Source organism: Botryllus schlosseri, chromosome 6, assembly GCF_051294905.1.
Source record: "Botryllus schlosseri isolate E-star chromosome 6, Bs_hap1, whole genome shotgun sequence".
Taxonomy (NCBI): Eukaryota; Metazoa; Chordata; class Ascidiacea; order Stolidobranchia; family Styelidae; genus Botryllus; species Botryllus schlosseri.
In genome coordinates this window covers 15616899-15634808 of record NC_137241.1, presented here as the reverse complement: position 1 = coordinate 15634808, position 17910 = coordinate 15616899, and the positions used below count along the sequence as shown (strand labels likewise).

General features: G+C 39.4%; 1 protein-coding gene across 1 annotated transcript; it reads left to right on the top strand.

The window, feature by feature from the left end:
• The first annotated feature begins 511 nt into the window (after positions 1-511).
• Positions 512-14817, top strand: LOC145441146 (alpha-(1,6)-fucosyltransferase-like). Its single transcript, XM_080318946.1, has 11 exons — positions 512-674; positions 2774-2934; positions 3897-4001; positions 6272-6405; positions 7456-7648; positions 7714-7822; positions 8224-8458; positions 9562-9808; positions 11147-11338; positions 11790-11940; positions 12860-14817. The coding sequence occupies exons 2-11, from the start codon at positions 2849-2851 to the stop codon at positions 13202-13204; spliced, it is 1797 nt and encodes a 598-aa protein (XP_080175072.1). The 5' UTR covers positions 512-674; positions 2774-2848; the 3' UTR covers positions 13205-14817.
• Positions 14818-17910: the final 3093 nt, after the last annotated feature.

Genomic DNA, 17910 nt, shown 5'->3' with positions numbered 1-17910 from the left:
GTTCCGGCTCCTGGCTCCGGCTCCGGGTCCAAAGCCCTGATGTCAACAACCAAACACGGACAGTAAACACGTCCTAAAATCACTGGTAACACTCCAAAGTTGTTCTGTCAAAGGTCCAAGCAAATATAAATCAGCTATCCCTAACCTTAGCCTTAGCCTCTGTAAAGACGACTCTGTTACCATAGCCTTTACAGAGGCTATACTGTTACGTTCTTCGATTCTTCGTAATATAGTTATACCATAGCAATTTACAACGTAGCTACGTTGTAAATTGCTATGGTTATACGATTAGGATTTTTCGGATTCTGGACAGTATTACTCGGATTCGCATGGATATTTTGATGATATTGTTCGGATTCGGACGGATAGCTCCTCAGAGACTCGAGCTGTCGGATGGATTCGGATTCTCAGTAAGCAAGGTCCGCTCATCTCTGTACTGGTAAGGTCTGCCTATCCTGTACTGGTAAGATAACGCTGACATCGGATGAATAGTAATTTGTCAGGAAGTAGTCCGCTACATGACGCTAGTACGCCCGCTTCGGAAATCACCATCGCGATTGGTTAACTACAGCTAAAAGCTTCGAATATCAAGGTTTGGTCGCAGTCGCTGTCGCTGGGCTGGTTGGTGTTGCGGGCAGAGGTTTCGTCAAGCATGCTCAAGGATATTTCGGCAGGTTCGTAATGTGGTCATGTATATGTGTGAGTGTTGCTGTCGACAATCGTAGCGATATACCAGAAATCGGTGCCGCGTTATGATTCAGATTCATCAGTTTTTCTCCGTCATGCGCGTGTAGTGCAATGCCAATGCCACCAGTAGATGCAAATCAACCGTACGGCTAGGCAATGGGATCGGCTTTTATTTTCAACTCCTACCATGTCCGCGACATTAGGTTATTGATCCACAATCAGACGATTTTCCATGCCCTCAAATAGTTTTTTGCTAATAAACTCAGTATGAAAGAAAATTTGTATTGCATGTAGCCTAGGACAGAAGTGTTTCAGACCTGGTCTGCCTCTACCGGTCATTACAACATGCCCATTAGGATTTATAATCCAACACGCTGAAACTCTACCTCTGAAACAATTGCATGTGATGGTAATTAATATAGTAATTTAAAAGAGCCCACTTGATATCCTACCTTGCTTTTCGTTATGCTAATGTCAGTCAGGTATATCACTTGGAGCACAGTGCGGTAGACGGGTTTTTACAAATGACTACGATATTGAATTCAATTGAGAGATAACCAAGTTTGCTAAAGACTTTATATCCTTGTCCAAAATATCAATATATATGTGTTTCACGGCATTCAACCATTATATGCCAAAGTTTTCCCTTTGAAACTCATCGCCTGTTAACACGTGTTTATATTGTTATTAATTTCTTGATATTCATGGTGATTTGTTTGATCTGTTCACTGTGCTAGAATAAAGATAGAGGGTTCCATGATTATTTACTTTAGATCGTAACCTTATCACATAGCAGCTTTAATTTGTTTTGTGCAATCTGTCACAAGAGACTAACTTCGCAATGTTTTGAAGGCTTGAGTGGTGCTTTTCTATTCCATACACGTAAACCCAATCCCATCATGACTATAAAACAATATAAACTAAAGGATACTGACAGTATTGGTATTTAGGGTTTCGATAATTGACTTCACCTGAAATCAATTTATAGGCCTAGCATTTGTTGTGGGTCAGAGGGCTGCTGTAAGTCAGCTTATCAGCCCCTTGGTGATTTTGAAGTGCCTGTAATGACTTTACAAGTCCTAACAGCATTTGTGGTGTATAATTGATACAATAAATCCTGAAGGTATGACTTAGCGCTTCACAGCCCGAATCTTCAGAATCCTTATCAAGCAATCGTATTGACTTTGGGATAGCTCAGTGATTTGCAGACCAGAGGTTGCTGCTGCTCTATTCCTGCTGGTCCCAAGCTCGGCACCAGGCTTAAAAACTTAAAGTAAATCCTGTGGATCACTCGAGGGCTGATCCACTTTGGCAACCCGAAGGGTAGCTTATACTACTACCGTCCGGTCGAAAAATGTAGAGTCATTTCATGTAACCCATTTCTTGACAAGTTATTGCTGACATAGCTTAAATTGTAGTTGACTTGAGGACTCGAAGATCTCAGCTAGGGTGCTCACAAAATTGCTTGAAAAGTCTATGCTCAAATTGCTTTTTCATTTGTTTGGCAGGATACCATCTCATCAACATTGTAACATCCACCATCCATTTGTCATCTTGAAGTGCACGTCTTAGTTGGGCACTGTGCATTTATGCAAGTACTAGCAGCAAACATTGCTTATTTGTTGGATAAATTATATTAACGTACATAATTTTAAGTTTCCTAAAATTTCTGAAGGGGATTGCGTGCAGCCGTGCGTTCGTAGTCTGAGTCAATGTCGTGTAGCCCACCTGATATTGATTTAGTACAAGCTTTTTCTCTATTGAGTGTCCCAACTCTGATGAGACGAAAAAGGTTACTGCATTTATAATTTGACGCTGCTGTCACTTTACCCCGTCAGACATAAGTCAACTTTGTAATAAATGACATTCTCCCAATTTAGAATAGCGCCTCGGTCGATTAAATTTTGATTTATTATGGTAGTGAACAATATGATCAATGAACCACTTTTCTTTTTTCACGCCTGTGCGGTTTATGAAATATTCGCATGAACGTTGATGACAGATAGTTGGAGGAAGTCTTTTGAATATAATTGATGACGGGTTCCATTTGTAATATGAATACTAATTAGTTATTCTTTGTAAACAGCTGTCTTTCTTATTGCAATATGGCATGGAATAACCGCGATTACTGGACTGGCATTGGAAACGACTGTTGACTGAGATGGCTGCTGTTTCGCACAGAATATTCCTGTACTGTGTTGTGTTATTTTGGATGCTCATGGCGCTTTACTTCCTTACAAACAATGGGTAAGCTAGTTCAGCCACTGTTGTAGTATTGTGTTGGTAATGTAATTTTTTCGCATGCGCTGAGTCATTATGCTATAGATTGTTCCATAGCCTAGATAATTTTAGTGTGCTGTTAAAACTTGGGCAGTTTTTTTTATGCACAAGAAGAGCTCCGTGACCAAATATTTTTGTCATGCTTGCCATTTTCAATTTGGACAGAAATGAACATTCATATTATAATTATTGATTGAAGTAAAACAACCATGACCAGTTACCACTGTAATAACTGGTTAAGTAATTATCTTGGTAATATATCTTCATCGCTTTCAATGTGCTGGCTGTTTCGAATCAAACATAAATTATTTTCTGCTTCTCCATCTGATAGAACATATATGAAAAGCCAAAATATGTACTTTTACTCCTTGAATTTTTTCAAACAGAATATAGTTGATGGATGGATTTGCATCTTTGTCATGTTCGAAATGGTCATTTCCACTGGACAGTACAGCCCACGGTATACAATAACAGGATGAGGATATTGTTTTTAATTATGTTAATTAGGCTGTACATCGTGCGTGTGGCACGTTTAAGTCATTGTGATCTATACAATATTTTAATGCTAGTATGGTCTTGCATTGTAGCAAGTGTATAATAGCTAATTTTACTCATAATATATTTATGATCCAAGATTCTGTTTCAAATGCGAATGTCACTTAACATTATTTATTCATGATTGTCTCAAATATAATAAATTGTAACTGTATTGAGAAGTCAATATGATATCACCGTAGCGACAAATATTTATAATTTTATCGGTTTTTAAAAAAGGATGTCAAATTCAAATCCTAATTGTTATAATGTTACAGTACTCGAGTGAAATTATAGTTTTGTTGACTGAAATTGAAACAGCGTTACATTTCACGTGGTCGCTTTCTCATGAAACACATCGCCAGTTGAATATTGACTAACTCCTTGCATTCTAGACAGAATATCGATAAAGACTCCTACGATATCCAGAGCTCGATGCGTATAATGGAAGAGTTGCAGAGACAGAATCAACAGCTCAGAGAAATCACAGCTGAAATGAGGTAAGTTTCACTAGTGGTCATTTTTTCACTGCGTTGTGAATATTTGTTGCGATTTATAAACACAAATGATGTGTCGTTTGTATCGTCTAGGCCCCGGTTTGCTTTTATAACTGTTTTATTTTAAATTGAGTACAACGTGCGTAGTTTTTTGTTCTCTATTCAGTTAAAATAAAGTGAATTTATATGCATGCAGATTGCAGATAAACCCTTGTATTTGTAACTGAAACTCAAATTTTTCGAATTTGCTTCAGAAATATACATCACATTTTGTGCATTTTAATGTGGAATTTTCATCAGCTCAAAATCGTCGATTAATGTTTGATACTACTACTCAACAAAGAAACATTCCCAATTGCCTAGTGTTGGTTAGTGATGCCGTGCCAAAATTAGCACTCATCATGTAGGCCCACCTGTGCATTGTAATCAATCACCTGCGATCCTATTGCTATAGGCTAGTTACTTTGGTGCAGCTAATATACGAAGCGGCCTACTCGCAAATTCATTAAATGATGATCAATGTGTCATGGATTTGAGTAGGTGGCTTTGATCCATGGTATGTTGGTATCAAGTTACATTTAGTTCTATTGGCGAATGTCATGCAATACTTCCTGAGTCATTGCTTTGCGTTGCTTTTGCGATTTCCGTTACAGCATACGAGCGTTACCCTATCGTGGTGTTCTTTCTTCCTTGTTGGTTCCTAGTCAATATGTGGGAAGCGCAGACCGTCTGTTATGACAATATGACCTGATAATAAAATGCAGAGGTGGTCACAGCAGTCATCGTTTCTGCTGAAGTAGAAGTAAGGCAACATATTTTGACTAAATTACAAGTTGACGGAGCGATTTCTGAGACACGTCAAAACTACTGCAAGGGGTAGTGGAAAATGAAAGTTCTGAAAACTACTCAAGCACTTGCAAGAAGTAGATCTTCGAGCTTCTCCCCTAACTACTTTCCACTTCAAAAATCTAGACTAATTTAGCCTAAAAATCTGTCACTACTTGAGTATGTAGTACAATAAAGCAAAACTACTTACTAGTATTATCAAGTGAATACTTGCATGTGACATGCTAAGGGTGCATGTTATTGCACAATGTTTAAATGTTTTTGTAAAATCATTTGTCAGCGTCAGCTTGAAATTTTCATGCAGGAAATCTGTGATTAGAAAAAGGTAGGGATCGATTTATGTATGCATGCAGTAGGGTCGTGTATTAAAATACAATAAAGGAGAAATTTCAGTGACATGAATAACACTGAACATGCGCATTTTCGTGATAATTCACGTTATATAGAACTGCCCAGCGTGCTATAACTGGCTGTTTGAACCTTCTTTATTTCATAGCATACATTCCGATAAAAACATTACAGTACATACTAATACTAGTGCGTTAAAATTTGGGAAACCACTGCCCTATCCTGTTACCAGGAATGTAGTATTGCAATGGATCCATCACGGGAATTGTAAATTTGCGTTGTTTGTTGGTTGATGGATGCCAGAAATTTTCATTTCCAAAAATATTGGTATTCATTTTTTGCTCTTCGTAATCACTTTTTGGCGATGCAACACACAATTTCCTGTAATTCTAAAATGCATTTTCAAGTTCAAGTCAATTCATAAATTTTCATTATTTCAAAAATCATAAGACTGCGGCACAATGCGAGATAGGAAGGTGCCGAAACGACTTGGAGTGATCTTTGAGATCAGACATCCACCTGGTCTAGGCGAAGTAAAGAAGAGGCAAGCACACTGAATGAAAGTAAAAGAAGATAATATAAAATGATAAGCGACAAAATCAGGTGGCATGTGACGAAATGCAAGATAGATATGTCAGGTCGTGGTCTCATAAATGTTGAGGGCTGACTTCTGACTAGTGTTTATTCAAAATAAATTGCTTGTATTTCGACTTGAATGTGGACATTTTCAGTGCGATGTAATCTGCTTCCATACAGGAGTTTTTTCACTGTGGAAAACTTTTTCATGATTTGGGCATTTCTGTTCATAAAACAATTGCCTGTTATAGTATATCCGTTTGCCCAATAATGAATTCACTGATTCACTGTCACAGTCGATCACATCTTGGAGGTCATATCGACCTGCTTCTCGTCTGTGTGTTATCTACTCAAAATTGGAATTAGCAAAATTGAATTCATGACAGATTGGCAAGAGATGCCATTCGTATTCGATTGTTAGACCAATAGGCCTAATGTATCAGCATATTGCTTGTCTAGCATCTTGCCTTCATTGTTTTATTGTAACCATGTCTTTGTTTCAGGTCTCTTGAAAGAAGCCAAGAAGCAGTTGGGAAGCTCGAGCAGCTGCTCAAGTCTCTCAGAGCAGACTTGAGTTTATGTCGAGCTAAAAGCAATGAATTGTCACAGAGGGTAGCGCAGCGGACGCTATCAATAGGTAAGCTTCAATAACAATGAAAAGTAACACTCTCACGCGCTGATATCCGCAACGGTGATTTAATGGTATCACTGGTTTAAAATGTCTGAAAATTTGCTTCCGGGATGAAAGTGTGCTGTGTGGAGACAGAATGTGAAAATATTGGTTAAACATCAAAGGATCAGCACCAACTAGTTCAAAAGGTCGGCCTAAAACAAATTTCGATTCTAAAAGTGTATTAATGTGTAATATGGTGGCCGTGAATGACCAGTTTTAAAGAATTTATACGGAAAATTGTACTCATCCAACTTCCAACAAATGTCGCAATGACATATTGCCCTTTCATGTGTCGATTTTAATCTGTTTACCCTATCCTTTGCTTTTTCGTCTGTTGTTTGTATGTCTCGGATGGAGCAATTTTAGCTATCATCCATTCCTATCCGGCATTTAATTTGCCGCCATGACGAAATCGTGAGTTGAGGTTATCTAATCTTAAACCAAGTGGGAATGCGCCTTCACAGATGGGACCATTGGTTAATTGGACATAACTATGTATTAGCATCTGGTTGATATGTTTACTTTGCTAACAAATGCGTCTCCTAAATAACATCATGATTGTTTAACCATCACAAATTAAAGCATGATGTCATTACAGTCAGTACCGTTGCATGATATATATGTTCTTCAACATTATCTAACAAGAATTTTCCTCACATAGATATGAGCCAGCCGTCACGTGTTTGTGACAGACGTTTCACCATCTGTGTATGCACAACCCTTATGTTTGCAATCATAGCTAAGTAATCGGTTGTCTATATTAGGTGTTTTGTGCTTTGTCCAAGTGGGACATGGCCAACAAAAAGTACTGAATTTCTAGTCGTTCTTCATGTTCAGTGTTGTATAGTCCAGCCCGACTTTGGGTACCGGTATAGGCCGAGTACAAGTGAAGCGTTATCTGTGAAATATAATGAAAATTGATTGTCCTGAAATTTGAAAGTGGCATCGGTGGATCACTAATACATATAAATATGTTTACAGACTGCAATTAATGATTCATCGCATTGATTCCAGATCGCTCGAGAAGCAATACAAATCATCTCGGTTCGACCTCGTATGCTGGAGCGCTTGCTCTGCAGAATCAGATACAAGAAATTTACTATTTCATAAATTCTAAAACAAAGCACTTCAAGAGCCGGGACAAATTGCCCGATGAGATTGCCCAGGACATTTTCGGAGTGCTCAGCGATTTGAAATCGAGGACCAAGTACGTTCCTGGCTCCACCATACTTTGTTTTTGTACAAATAATTATTTGGTGAAATCTTGCGCAGCGCCGCGCTTATCGACGTCGAATTTTTGAAGCAAAGTGAAAAAAGCGTTCAGGCTCGTGAAATGAAGCTGCTCGGGGAGATTGTGCAGCGCAAAATTCAACAGCTCCAGGTGCGCTCTTTGATTGTGGTCAACGTTCTGTGACGTACACAACCCTGACATCCTTGTCGGGAACACAATAGAGTGTTTGCTTTATGGTCTTTATCATGTTTCTGGGTGCGCCACTTCTTTTATCATAAGGTGTACCGATTTCTCCCAGTCTATCAAATTACTTTCCACTAAATGCACATAAATTTATCCTTTTCAACAGTCAATTTACAATCTTTCACAGTGAATGTAACAAAAGATATGTGCCCATCCTGATATTGCTATGCCCCAACGCATTTGTAAAGTAATAGAAAACGCGCATTATCCAGTTGAGTGATTTCTTTTTACGTGCACTGGGACTTATATTCTACTTGATGGGATCAAAGCATTTCCTTCTCCTTTCCTACCGTAGATTGCCTGTTTAGAACCCTTCAGACTGTTCGACCGCCAAGAAGATTGTGTGCGACATGACCAAGTCTTGCGGTTTCGGCTGCCAGCTGCACCACGTCACTTACTGCCTGCTGATGGCCGTCGCCACGGACCGCACGCTGGTTCTGGATTCGCAAGGGTGGAAGTATGTGCCGGAAGGCTGGGGCACTGTTTTTCGCAAGCTGAGCGACACTTGCACGGGTAGCGCTGTGAGCGGCGTCAGGTGGAAAGGTGAGTGGTCGGTATCGATATATCGGCGTCAAGTTTTGCGTATTCTGTGAAAATTGGCAGCTATGGGGTGTGAGCTGACAACCTTTTTTGGTTGTATAATGTCCTCACAATTTGTCACTATAACCGCCAGAAAGAAGGGCTAAGTACGAAGAAGCCTACTTCACTGCTGAAATAGGTTTTGTTGTCTTTGGCTACTTAATCAAGTGGTTTCATTTTAAACCAAATTCCACTTCTAATTTCTCTAATTACTTCTAATTACTAACTACTTACTTTAACACTTGGACTTTTGTAATGTAGAAAATTGTTCTTGGATCGGCTCGCATCACTTTTGTGTGTGAAAATATCGTATAACCGGGCGAAATTGCCCCTGTAGTATGGTAGCAGAATATTGATTTAAAAATTGCTCCAGTGCTGTGGTGTCATCAGTCATTTTGCAATGAAGTACTGTCCGCTCCCATCGATTTACTGCTAAAAGTTGCGGCACCTCAGCCTAATCTACTTTTTAGCATGTCTTAAAAATCGCTATGTCCACTTCTAGTAGAAGTAGAAGTAGAAGTTTACAGCATTACTTTTACTTCTACTTGAGTAGCAATCCTGAATACTTTGACCACCTCTACTGCCTGGCCTATCGGTGAAGTCGTTAGTTGAATGCTTGTATGACTTTGACAAAAATTGCGCTTTGACAAAAATTGCGCTAACAATATTTGTGTTTGATTCATATACTAAGAAGGTGAAAAGGCCATATCGTTGCGGTGGAATCAGAGTAGCTTAGGGCCATTTTACACATTTTGAGAGAGTTGACGTAGAGTTTTCATATTCTTCCAGCCACATCTTGGTCACGGTTAACTTTGAAACAATAAGACTAACATAACAATGGCCAAAATATAGCCAAAAAATGTGAAAAAGTTTTAAAAACTTCATTTTTTTCGAGTTTTTAAAATGGACCTTCTAAAATTTGAAAACTGGACATAAGCCACTTTGATTCCATCGCAACAATATGCGGAATACTAATTAATTCCAATGCTTGCTCCTAGATCAGGTTATATGCTCTTGGCTTTGTAATATCTTATTGCAGTAGCTGGTATCCTTCCTGCTATTTTCAGGTATGGATGCAAACGCACAGGACCTGGTGGTGAGTGTCCCGATTATCGACAGTCTGGGAAACAGGCCCTCCTACCTTCCTTTGAGCATTCCCGAACAACTGGCGCAGAAATTGACGATGTATCACGGCAACCCGCCTGCTTGGTGGATCGGCCAGCTCGTCAATTATGTCATGAGGCCCCAGGATTGGCTCGCCGAAGAGATCAAAAATTTTGAGAAGAAAATCGACTTTCGTCATCCAATCGTTGGGTATGTATTGATCAATTTTTTTATTTCTGGTATGTTACATTATTGTCTCACGCAACGGCATAGGCACAAAAAATTTTGAAACGACAAGACATTTTCAATGAAATCGTGATGTTACACACAAGATAGCGTAGTGGTATAATCCACTGCTGCAACACCAATAGGTTGCAAGTTCGAGTCCTGCTGGGGTCGACTCCAGAATTCCTACTTAAGTGTTGTAGTTTTAACTAGGCTCCTCCTCGCCATCTCATCCGTGTAAGCGGCGTCTTATAAAAGCCTAGAACTGGGCCCTTCTACAAGTCGGTGGCTACGGAATAAAAATGAAGAAAATTGGCCTGGTGTAAATAACTATAGTATTCGACGGACACCATGAATACCACAAACAACAACGATAACACACGATTATCAAGTCGCAATATTCGAATCTAAAATGTGATGGAGTTAGAGTGAGGTTTGTCCTCTCCGGCTACACCTCTGGTCACATTCCAAACTCTGTATTTCTAGCAACAAACATTATTGAATGTACGGTAGCAACGCAAGGTCAAACCCACCAAGTCTTACCAATTCAAACATCGTAGCAACCTGAAGGTCATTAACTGCTCAATCCTTTTGTTTTTTGTCATTTCGGCAATTTGCAAGAGCTTGATAAAAAATATAATTGACATCGAAATAAGAATTTCACACTCATCCAAAGCTCTAACTTATAGTCACACACTTAGATTGCATGGCATGACAACTCCCACGGTTATGATTGACTTCCACGTCAAACTGAAATGCACACAGACACACATCTCCACTACACTTGATAATAACGAAGCTTCATCGCTCCATAATACATAATTGCAAAACAACTGTGTGAAATAATTAAGAGCTTTTTCTGCGAATGTGTTGCGATCATTTACCCAGGTTATTAACAAAGTAGGCCTGCTTCTACTTTCGACAAAGCCGACTGGTGCCACTTGTCCTAGTGGTCATGTATTTTACTTAGCAGTGTTCCATTTTACACTTTTGAATTTGAAAAGTAGAACATAGTTTCAAGATAGGTTTGTGTGACTTTCACAAGTGGAATAGTTGTATTGTGCATCTGTACCATGATCACTGAATATATTTTTTAATATTGCACCTCTGGCAGTGTCGTTACTAATGTAGCCAGTTTTGATTACCTCCTAAAAGTATGTGTCCCCTCGACCTTTTGTGTTTCTATAACCAATAGAAGTAGTCTTGAGTTGTCTTGGGAATCATGACTTCTATTAGTAGTTGGGTAGGAATTTAAGGCATTTCTTCTCCGTCTTGACAACTACTTTGTCTACCTTGAATTAACCCGGCTTGATGTCTCCACAGCGTTCATATACGGCGAACGGACAAGGTTGGGTCGGAAGCCGCTTTCCATTCCATCGATGAATACATGACTTACGTTGTCGACTGGTATGATAAAGAAGACATGAACAGACAGCGTCTCGGAAGCGATAAAACAGAACGACTGGTATACATTGCGTCTGATGATCCCAACGTGCACTCTGAAGCGAAGTTAAGGTGGTTATTGCACTGCATATATTCAAAGAATCTTATCCAGGGCTAGGCCCAGTGATTTGAGTACTCGAATCCGACTCCGAGTCGAGAAGTAAGAGTAGATAGTTTGAGTATTGAAATTCTACACCTTTCTCACTATGAGATGTTCTATGGAGGAGAAAGAGCTTTGATACTTTCTTCTCAGCGTGAGATGCTTGTTTGCTGTGGTTGTCAAATTGATTAGTCACAAGCCTACGAATATTCATGCAAAGCAAGATTTCTTGGAAATGGTAACCAACCCTCGGCATATTGTAGCAGCGCACCATGAAATAGTCACGGTTGCAAAAGACATAATTGTGATGAAATGTGATTGGCATTATGTACTCTGCGGTTACAAAGAGGTACATATAGACTTTCTAATCATTATTACAGTTAATACATCATAATTCGTGGTATCTTATATTTCCACTATCAGGTTTCCAAACTATAAATTCCTCGGTGACGTGCGAGTGTCTGAAAGTGCCGGCGTGCATACGAGATACAACAAACACAGTCTGACCGGAGTGCTCTGCGACATTGTGGTTCTTTCCAAGTGCGATTTCTTGGTCGGCACCTTCTCGTCACAGGTAGCGTAGCCGAACTATTACATATCGATCAGCAATATAGCTGTGTGTGAAAGATCATGTAGGTGTGTTGATGTGTTTGTGTAAATACTGTTTGAATTCTCTGGAGAGGCAGTCATTTCGAAACGGGACATGCCGGTTTAAGGCATATGTTTTGGCGTTTTGGCGAACATCTGGAAATCAATATTGTACTGTAATTGCTGTTTGTTTGGTTGAATAGTTCTATATCTGTTTGACCTCTTTAGACTTAGTTAATTTTGTTGAGAACGCAAGAGGTTTATGAATACAAGGTCGTCAAAGGCAATCAAAGTAGTCGTTGAACCTGCTCAATTAGAAGTAGAAGCAATATCACGAGTTTCTACTCAATTATGAGTAGAATTATTGACTTTCGAGACCTGTCAAAACTACTTGAGTGGCAGTGAAAAATATTAGGTTTGAGAAGTACTGAAAAAATTAGTTTGAAAAAGTAGATCGGGATGAGGTGTTGCAAGCTTGTGTTGATCATGCGCCAGTGAAAGAGCCGAATCGCAGGATGCGTCTTCGAGACCACCGCGTGAGTAAGTTACTTCGGCAATCAAAACTCGCTCGTGCTGATCAAAAACTACCTATATTTGCATACAATTGCGTATATTCGGCGATTTAATGGTATATCCATATTGAAATTAACCCGAATATTTTCGGCTTACACTTGTCAGGGGTAATCGTCAGCAACTAGTACAGCGTGACGAGTGTCAGCCGAAAATATTCGTGTTCATTTCGACATGAATATACTATCCAATTGCATATTGAGTTTCTGTACCTCCAAAAAGCTCTTCAAATATTTGGCGCTGTACTGTGATTTGGTTGGGCTGTGCTGAATCCGTGATGTCATGAGATTGCCTCTTTGCTCTAATCAGCAATCATATTATTTAATATTTGACAGGTGTCAAGAGCCGCGTACGAATTGATGCAGACGCTCCACCCGGACGCTTCGGCGATGGCGCAGTCCCTCGACGACATTTTCTATTTCGGAGGCCAGCACGCTCATTCGCAAAAGGCCATTTATGATCATGAGGCCAAACCTTTGAGCGAAGAGTTCAGTTTTCGTGCCGGCGACACCATCGGCGTCGCCGGCAACCACTGGGACGGCTATTCGAAGGGCGTTAACCGAAGGACTAATAAACAAGGGCTGTATCCGTCGTACAAAGTTCGAGAAGTGATCAGCCGGGTTCGATTCTCGTCGTTTCCGGGAATAGACGAATTAATCGCAAATATAAGTAAAAATTAGTTATGGTGTAATGCGATGGCCCGTGTGCGTTTGGATTGAACAAACAAAATTATTGTTTCGATAACCGACGACGTATCATACTTTATTGCCTGTTTCTATGCTGAAAGCGCTGTGAAATTAGTTGTTTATAAGTAAAGCTGTATCATGTGCTCGTTTTCTTTTTAACATTCTAGCCGATTCAATGGCACGCGAGCTACTCGGTGCAGTCATATTATGAATTTCTACCTGTAGGCACTACGATTTCGTAAATTTTACCATGCACTTGTACAACCATTCCAAAGCTCGTTGTTTGCTTGTGAACTTTTTTGTCTGAAGCGTCTTCAATTCTCTATTGTATTTTATTATTACTGTAACTATTTATTTCTGGCACATCGAGAATTTACCGATTGCAGTTTGATAACATCAATCACTGCATTATGACCTATCGTTCGACATACTTATATTGAAAGCACAAAGTTGATGGATGGCTGATCTCAGTCCAGCTCGATGACACAAATTTTAACAGGCCTAGACACAATTTAACAGGACGTAGCGAGATCTGTAGTCTATTTTGCTTATTTGAACTGAATGACACATTGCGACCAAGTTCTGTACATGTTGGTAATTTTTTCATCTCGGATAGTGTCGGTTGCGCACAATTTGAGATTGATGCTAAAATTAACAAGTGAGGTATTGCTCTCTACCACACTTCCCAAAATATTGAATTGCAACCCATTATTGTCTGAAAAAGTTGTATCCCAAGTTCTACTACACAATACTGACACTGTAAATTGTGATACTTATCAGGCGACGTGAAATTTCATCAAATCAAACATTCAATGTAGTTTTGTACGAATTGCACTGTTTCCTTATTCTATTCTTCAAAATTGTCGGCATCTACCACAATACTTTGCCATGCACTCGTAATTTCTATTTATGGAATGCTGTATCTGAATTTTTTTAATTAATACTGTATTATAATCAGCCGTTTTCTTCAGATCATGTATGTTTTATGAACATGTTCTTTGGGTTTTTTAGCCACTTTCAGCAGCATGTATCATGGTGAACATCCTTGATGTCACTGTGTATGAAGCGAATTTTTGTTTGTTCCCTCTGAACACTCTCGCTGTATTTGCACTGACTGATAGTAGGAAATCAGTTTTTTATTTTCCATTTTATATGTAGTTGTAGTGTCAAATGCCCCATGAACCCTGAGGCTGAACTTTTCTCTAGTCACATTTCTGTGGTAGGCTACATTAATTTTGTCAGCTCAGAGAAATTTCCAGGCTATGCGGAATATTGGAAGTTGCAAAGAAATTATTGCAGAGGTATATGTTAATAACCACCCAAGCTTTCCACTCTTTGTATTTCTGCTTGAATCACACTTACTTGTGGTTAAGCTTCATTGTGTGTTGATCGTTATCGAAGCGCTCATTGACGATCGTGTTTTCAAATAGGTAATTCGGTAGTCATGTAATGTTATATTGTGTCACGCCACTTTTTTGTCTCGTCATTTTGTGTTATAGATCTATGAAATGATATAATAGGTGAAATCAAATAGTAGTTTCATTGCTACAGATTTAGCGATTTCACTGAAATAAATGTCGAAAAGATGAAAACAGGAGGAATTTCACAGATCAGACTGTTGCATGCATCTCCCTCTACTTGGTGCTAAAATTTGAACTTTCCTTGGTTACTGGTTATTTTGTGAGGAATCGTTGTTGTTGGTGCGTAAATTTATTAGTGGTCACCTACATCAGTAAGATATCAGCATACTACTTTTTCTAGTACTCGGATGCTTGCACTGTGGCACTGTAGACTACTTCCACGTCTACTTAAATGGTTTTTGAAGTGAAACTACTTTCTCATGATAAGTAGAAATAGTATTTGGATGAATTCTCATCACTCTTAAGGTGAAGTTCTCATGACAACTTTGTATGTTGCCGCTGTATAGTTTTAGGAATGGCGTGCCCGCAAGCGTTACGCATTTGTCGCGACGATATGCATCCCTTGCTATTTGTATGCAATTGACTAACAAATCTGCAATGCCCTGCTCTCATCTACTTCTTCAAACTACTTGAATTGAGTACTTTCCAGATCCTAACCCCCATGCTCAAGTGTAGCGTCTGCAAGTGTCGTTCGCTCATATTATGTCCTCGGACCATACGCGTTGAAGACAATAACTGACGCACGCGATATAAAATTCAGGTTCATTATGTTATCTCTCCGATTCGCATTTGTACTACTACCTACTCAGGACGGCGCTATTCGTTGCCGACCATATCGACGACAGCTGGGCATAGGCTATCAATATCATCATCATCATTGGTTTATTAGCAATTTGATCAGTTCAATACACCACAAAAATGCGATACAATGAAAAGACAGGAAGATGTCGAAGCGACTTGGAGTAGTCTATGGAATCAGACACCCACCTTTGCTTAGGCGAAGTAAAGAGGAGGCATACACTTAGGGTTGTGTTTAAAACAAAAATCAATATAAAACACACATGTTTCAAACAATTAAATAGTATATTCATATTGAAATGAACCCGAATATTTTCGGCTGACACTCGTCAGGGGTAATCGTCAGCAACTAGTAGAGAATTGGAAATAACATTGTATATCAACAATCGTATCACAAAATATCACGTCACCAGCATGAAATTTCGAATGAGAGAGCGTTCAATGTACTATTTTTAGGTGATACACGAACTCCTTTTGTTGACAGAGTTTTGGTTGGTGTATTTTGATAAAAGTTGATCCCAAGTAGGGCTGGGCAAAATCGAGTACCTGAGTGATTCGATTCTGAATCACGTAATATGCTTCGAGTCGAGTCGAGTAATCGAGTATCACTCATTATGACGTCACAACAGGCTGCACTATGTCGAAGTCCAAATAGGAACCTTTCATGCCTCCACAAGAACGTAATGCCCGTTATCCATCACATTAAAGATACTTTGGTATTTTTTCGACCATACCGATTTCATTGCACTTCTTAACAATTTTGTTGGGTGATAATGACTTCGGAAATGTGTTATTTCCAGTGACGTTCGTCGCTTTAAACTGTGCCTGGTATGCTCAAACACGGCCAATCAAGGTTTCACGGCTTCCTCAGTGGAAAATAGTATCAAAACTATAATTCTTGTCAGTAAATTAACTTTCAGTTGCGAGGACCGTATAATTTCAGTACTCGAAAAAATCGTCTTTTACTACTCGACTCGAATCATTAAAATTACTACTCGATTCAGATTCGAGTACTCGAATCATTTTGCCCAGCCCTAATCCCAAGGCACACAAATGGAATTGTGAACGGCCTCGACCTACGATTCGAAATCGGTCGTCTCGATAATTATTCGCACAAATCGGATTATCCAACAGATGTTTGCCGATGGCAGAATTAATGGCTTTTGATCGATCAGCATCAATCTTAAGTGGATGAGTTAAGGGTGAGCTTTTCACATCGCGTGACGCACGTGTTCAGCCGAAAATATTCGGGTTCATTTCAATATGAATATACTATTTAATTGTATATTGAAGTTCTGTACCTCCAAGAAGCTCTTCATGTTTAAAACATGTTTTATTTGTTTTTTTCTACCCATGATATCCTAATGATGACGAATACCTTCTAAAATGACGATACAGTGATTACTGCGACTGCACGGCATGGAATGCTCGAAGAAAATTCTTGTATTCAACGAATATTTTATTGAAAAAAAATTACTGAGTGGCTTCCACGGCACACTGAGCAGCATCGAGCCACAACTGCTTTACTTTTACGACATCATCGTCAATATTGTCCATAAATCAGTCATCCTGCACCATGGATGGAGTTATGAAATCGTCCCGCCCTTCAAGTCGACTGAATATACCATTTACACGACTCAAAAGAGTCGTAGGGTGTGAATCATCATCGTCAGTTCCGCTGCGTACTTCCTCGGCTTCGCTGATTTCATCGATAACCTTCTCAGATTCTTCTTCCTCCGCAAGTATTCTAATAAACTTCCTTAATAAGTCTTTCGATTTCTGACAGTCAGACTCTCCAAGCGAATGGTGACTTTTAATCTTCAGAATCATTTCTAGTCTTTCGCAACTTAGCATATGTCTTGACTTGGTAACGGTGGCAGCTGCTGCTGACCATAGTCGTTCACACGAGGCCACGTGCGGTGAGCATGATAGTAAGGTCTTGGCTAACATAGAAATGCCCGGTGCATCCTCATGTACGTCACTCCAAAAGATCACGAGATTTGCTGTAATGCAGGGTGCCCAAACGTGCCCAAACTGAGCTATCTCCATGAAAGACACCTGTTTTCATATCATAGGCCATCCATTGCTTGACAAATTCGTGAGAAGTCGATCGCAAAGGATACAAATCATTGAATAGTTGAAGCGCAAGGTCTCTTATCTTTCGCCTCCCTGACCGATTTAAGCCACATTCCCGCGCTCTTGGATCCAAAATCCACGACACGAATTGGTGTGGCTCAATGTAATTGGCTGTAATTGGCATTCCTACCATATTGTATGCGTCGACGATTTTGTGTGCAAATCGTCCGAGGGTTCATGCTATATGATTTTTGAAAATATCATGACAGGTTACGATATAATTATAAAACTTTTGGAAAAAAAACACAAAATTTTGTTTTTTTCTAAATGGCATTTGTTTAAAACACTTAGTTTAAAACAAGTTTTAACCGTTTGTTTTAAATGCAACCCTACATTAGGGTTGCC

What these genes read in the sequence shown, in the direction of transcription:
- LOC145441146 (XM_080318946.1), top strand. Translation starts at nt 2,849, where the DNA reads ATGGCTGCTGTTTCGCACAGAATATTCCTGTACTGTGTTGTGTTATTT. An exon ending in GCAAAATTCAACAGCTCCAG is followed by an intron (nt 7,823 to 8,223) that starts GTGCGCTCTTTG and finishes TTGCCTGTTTAG; the next exon opens with AACCCTTCAGACTGTTCGAC. An exon ending in TCGGCACCTTCTCGTCACAG is followed by an intron (nt 11,941 to 12,859) that starts GTAGCGTAGCCG and finishes AATATTTGACAG; the next exon opens with GTGTCAAGAGCCGCGTACGA.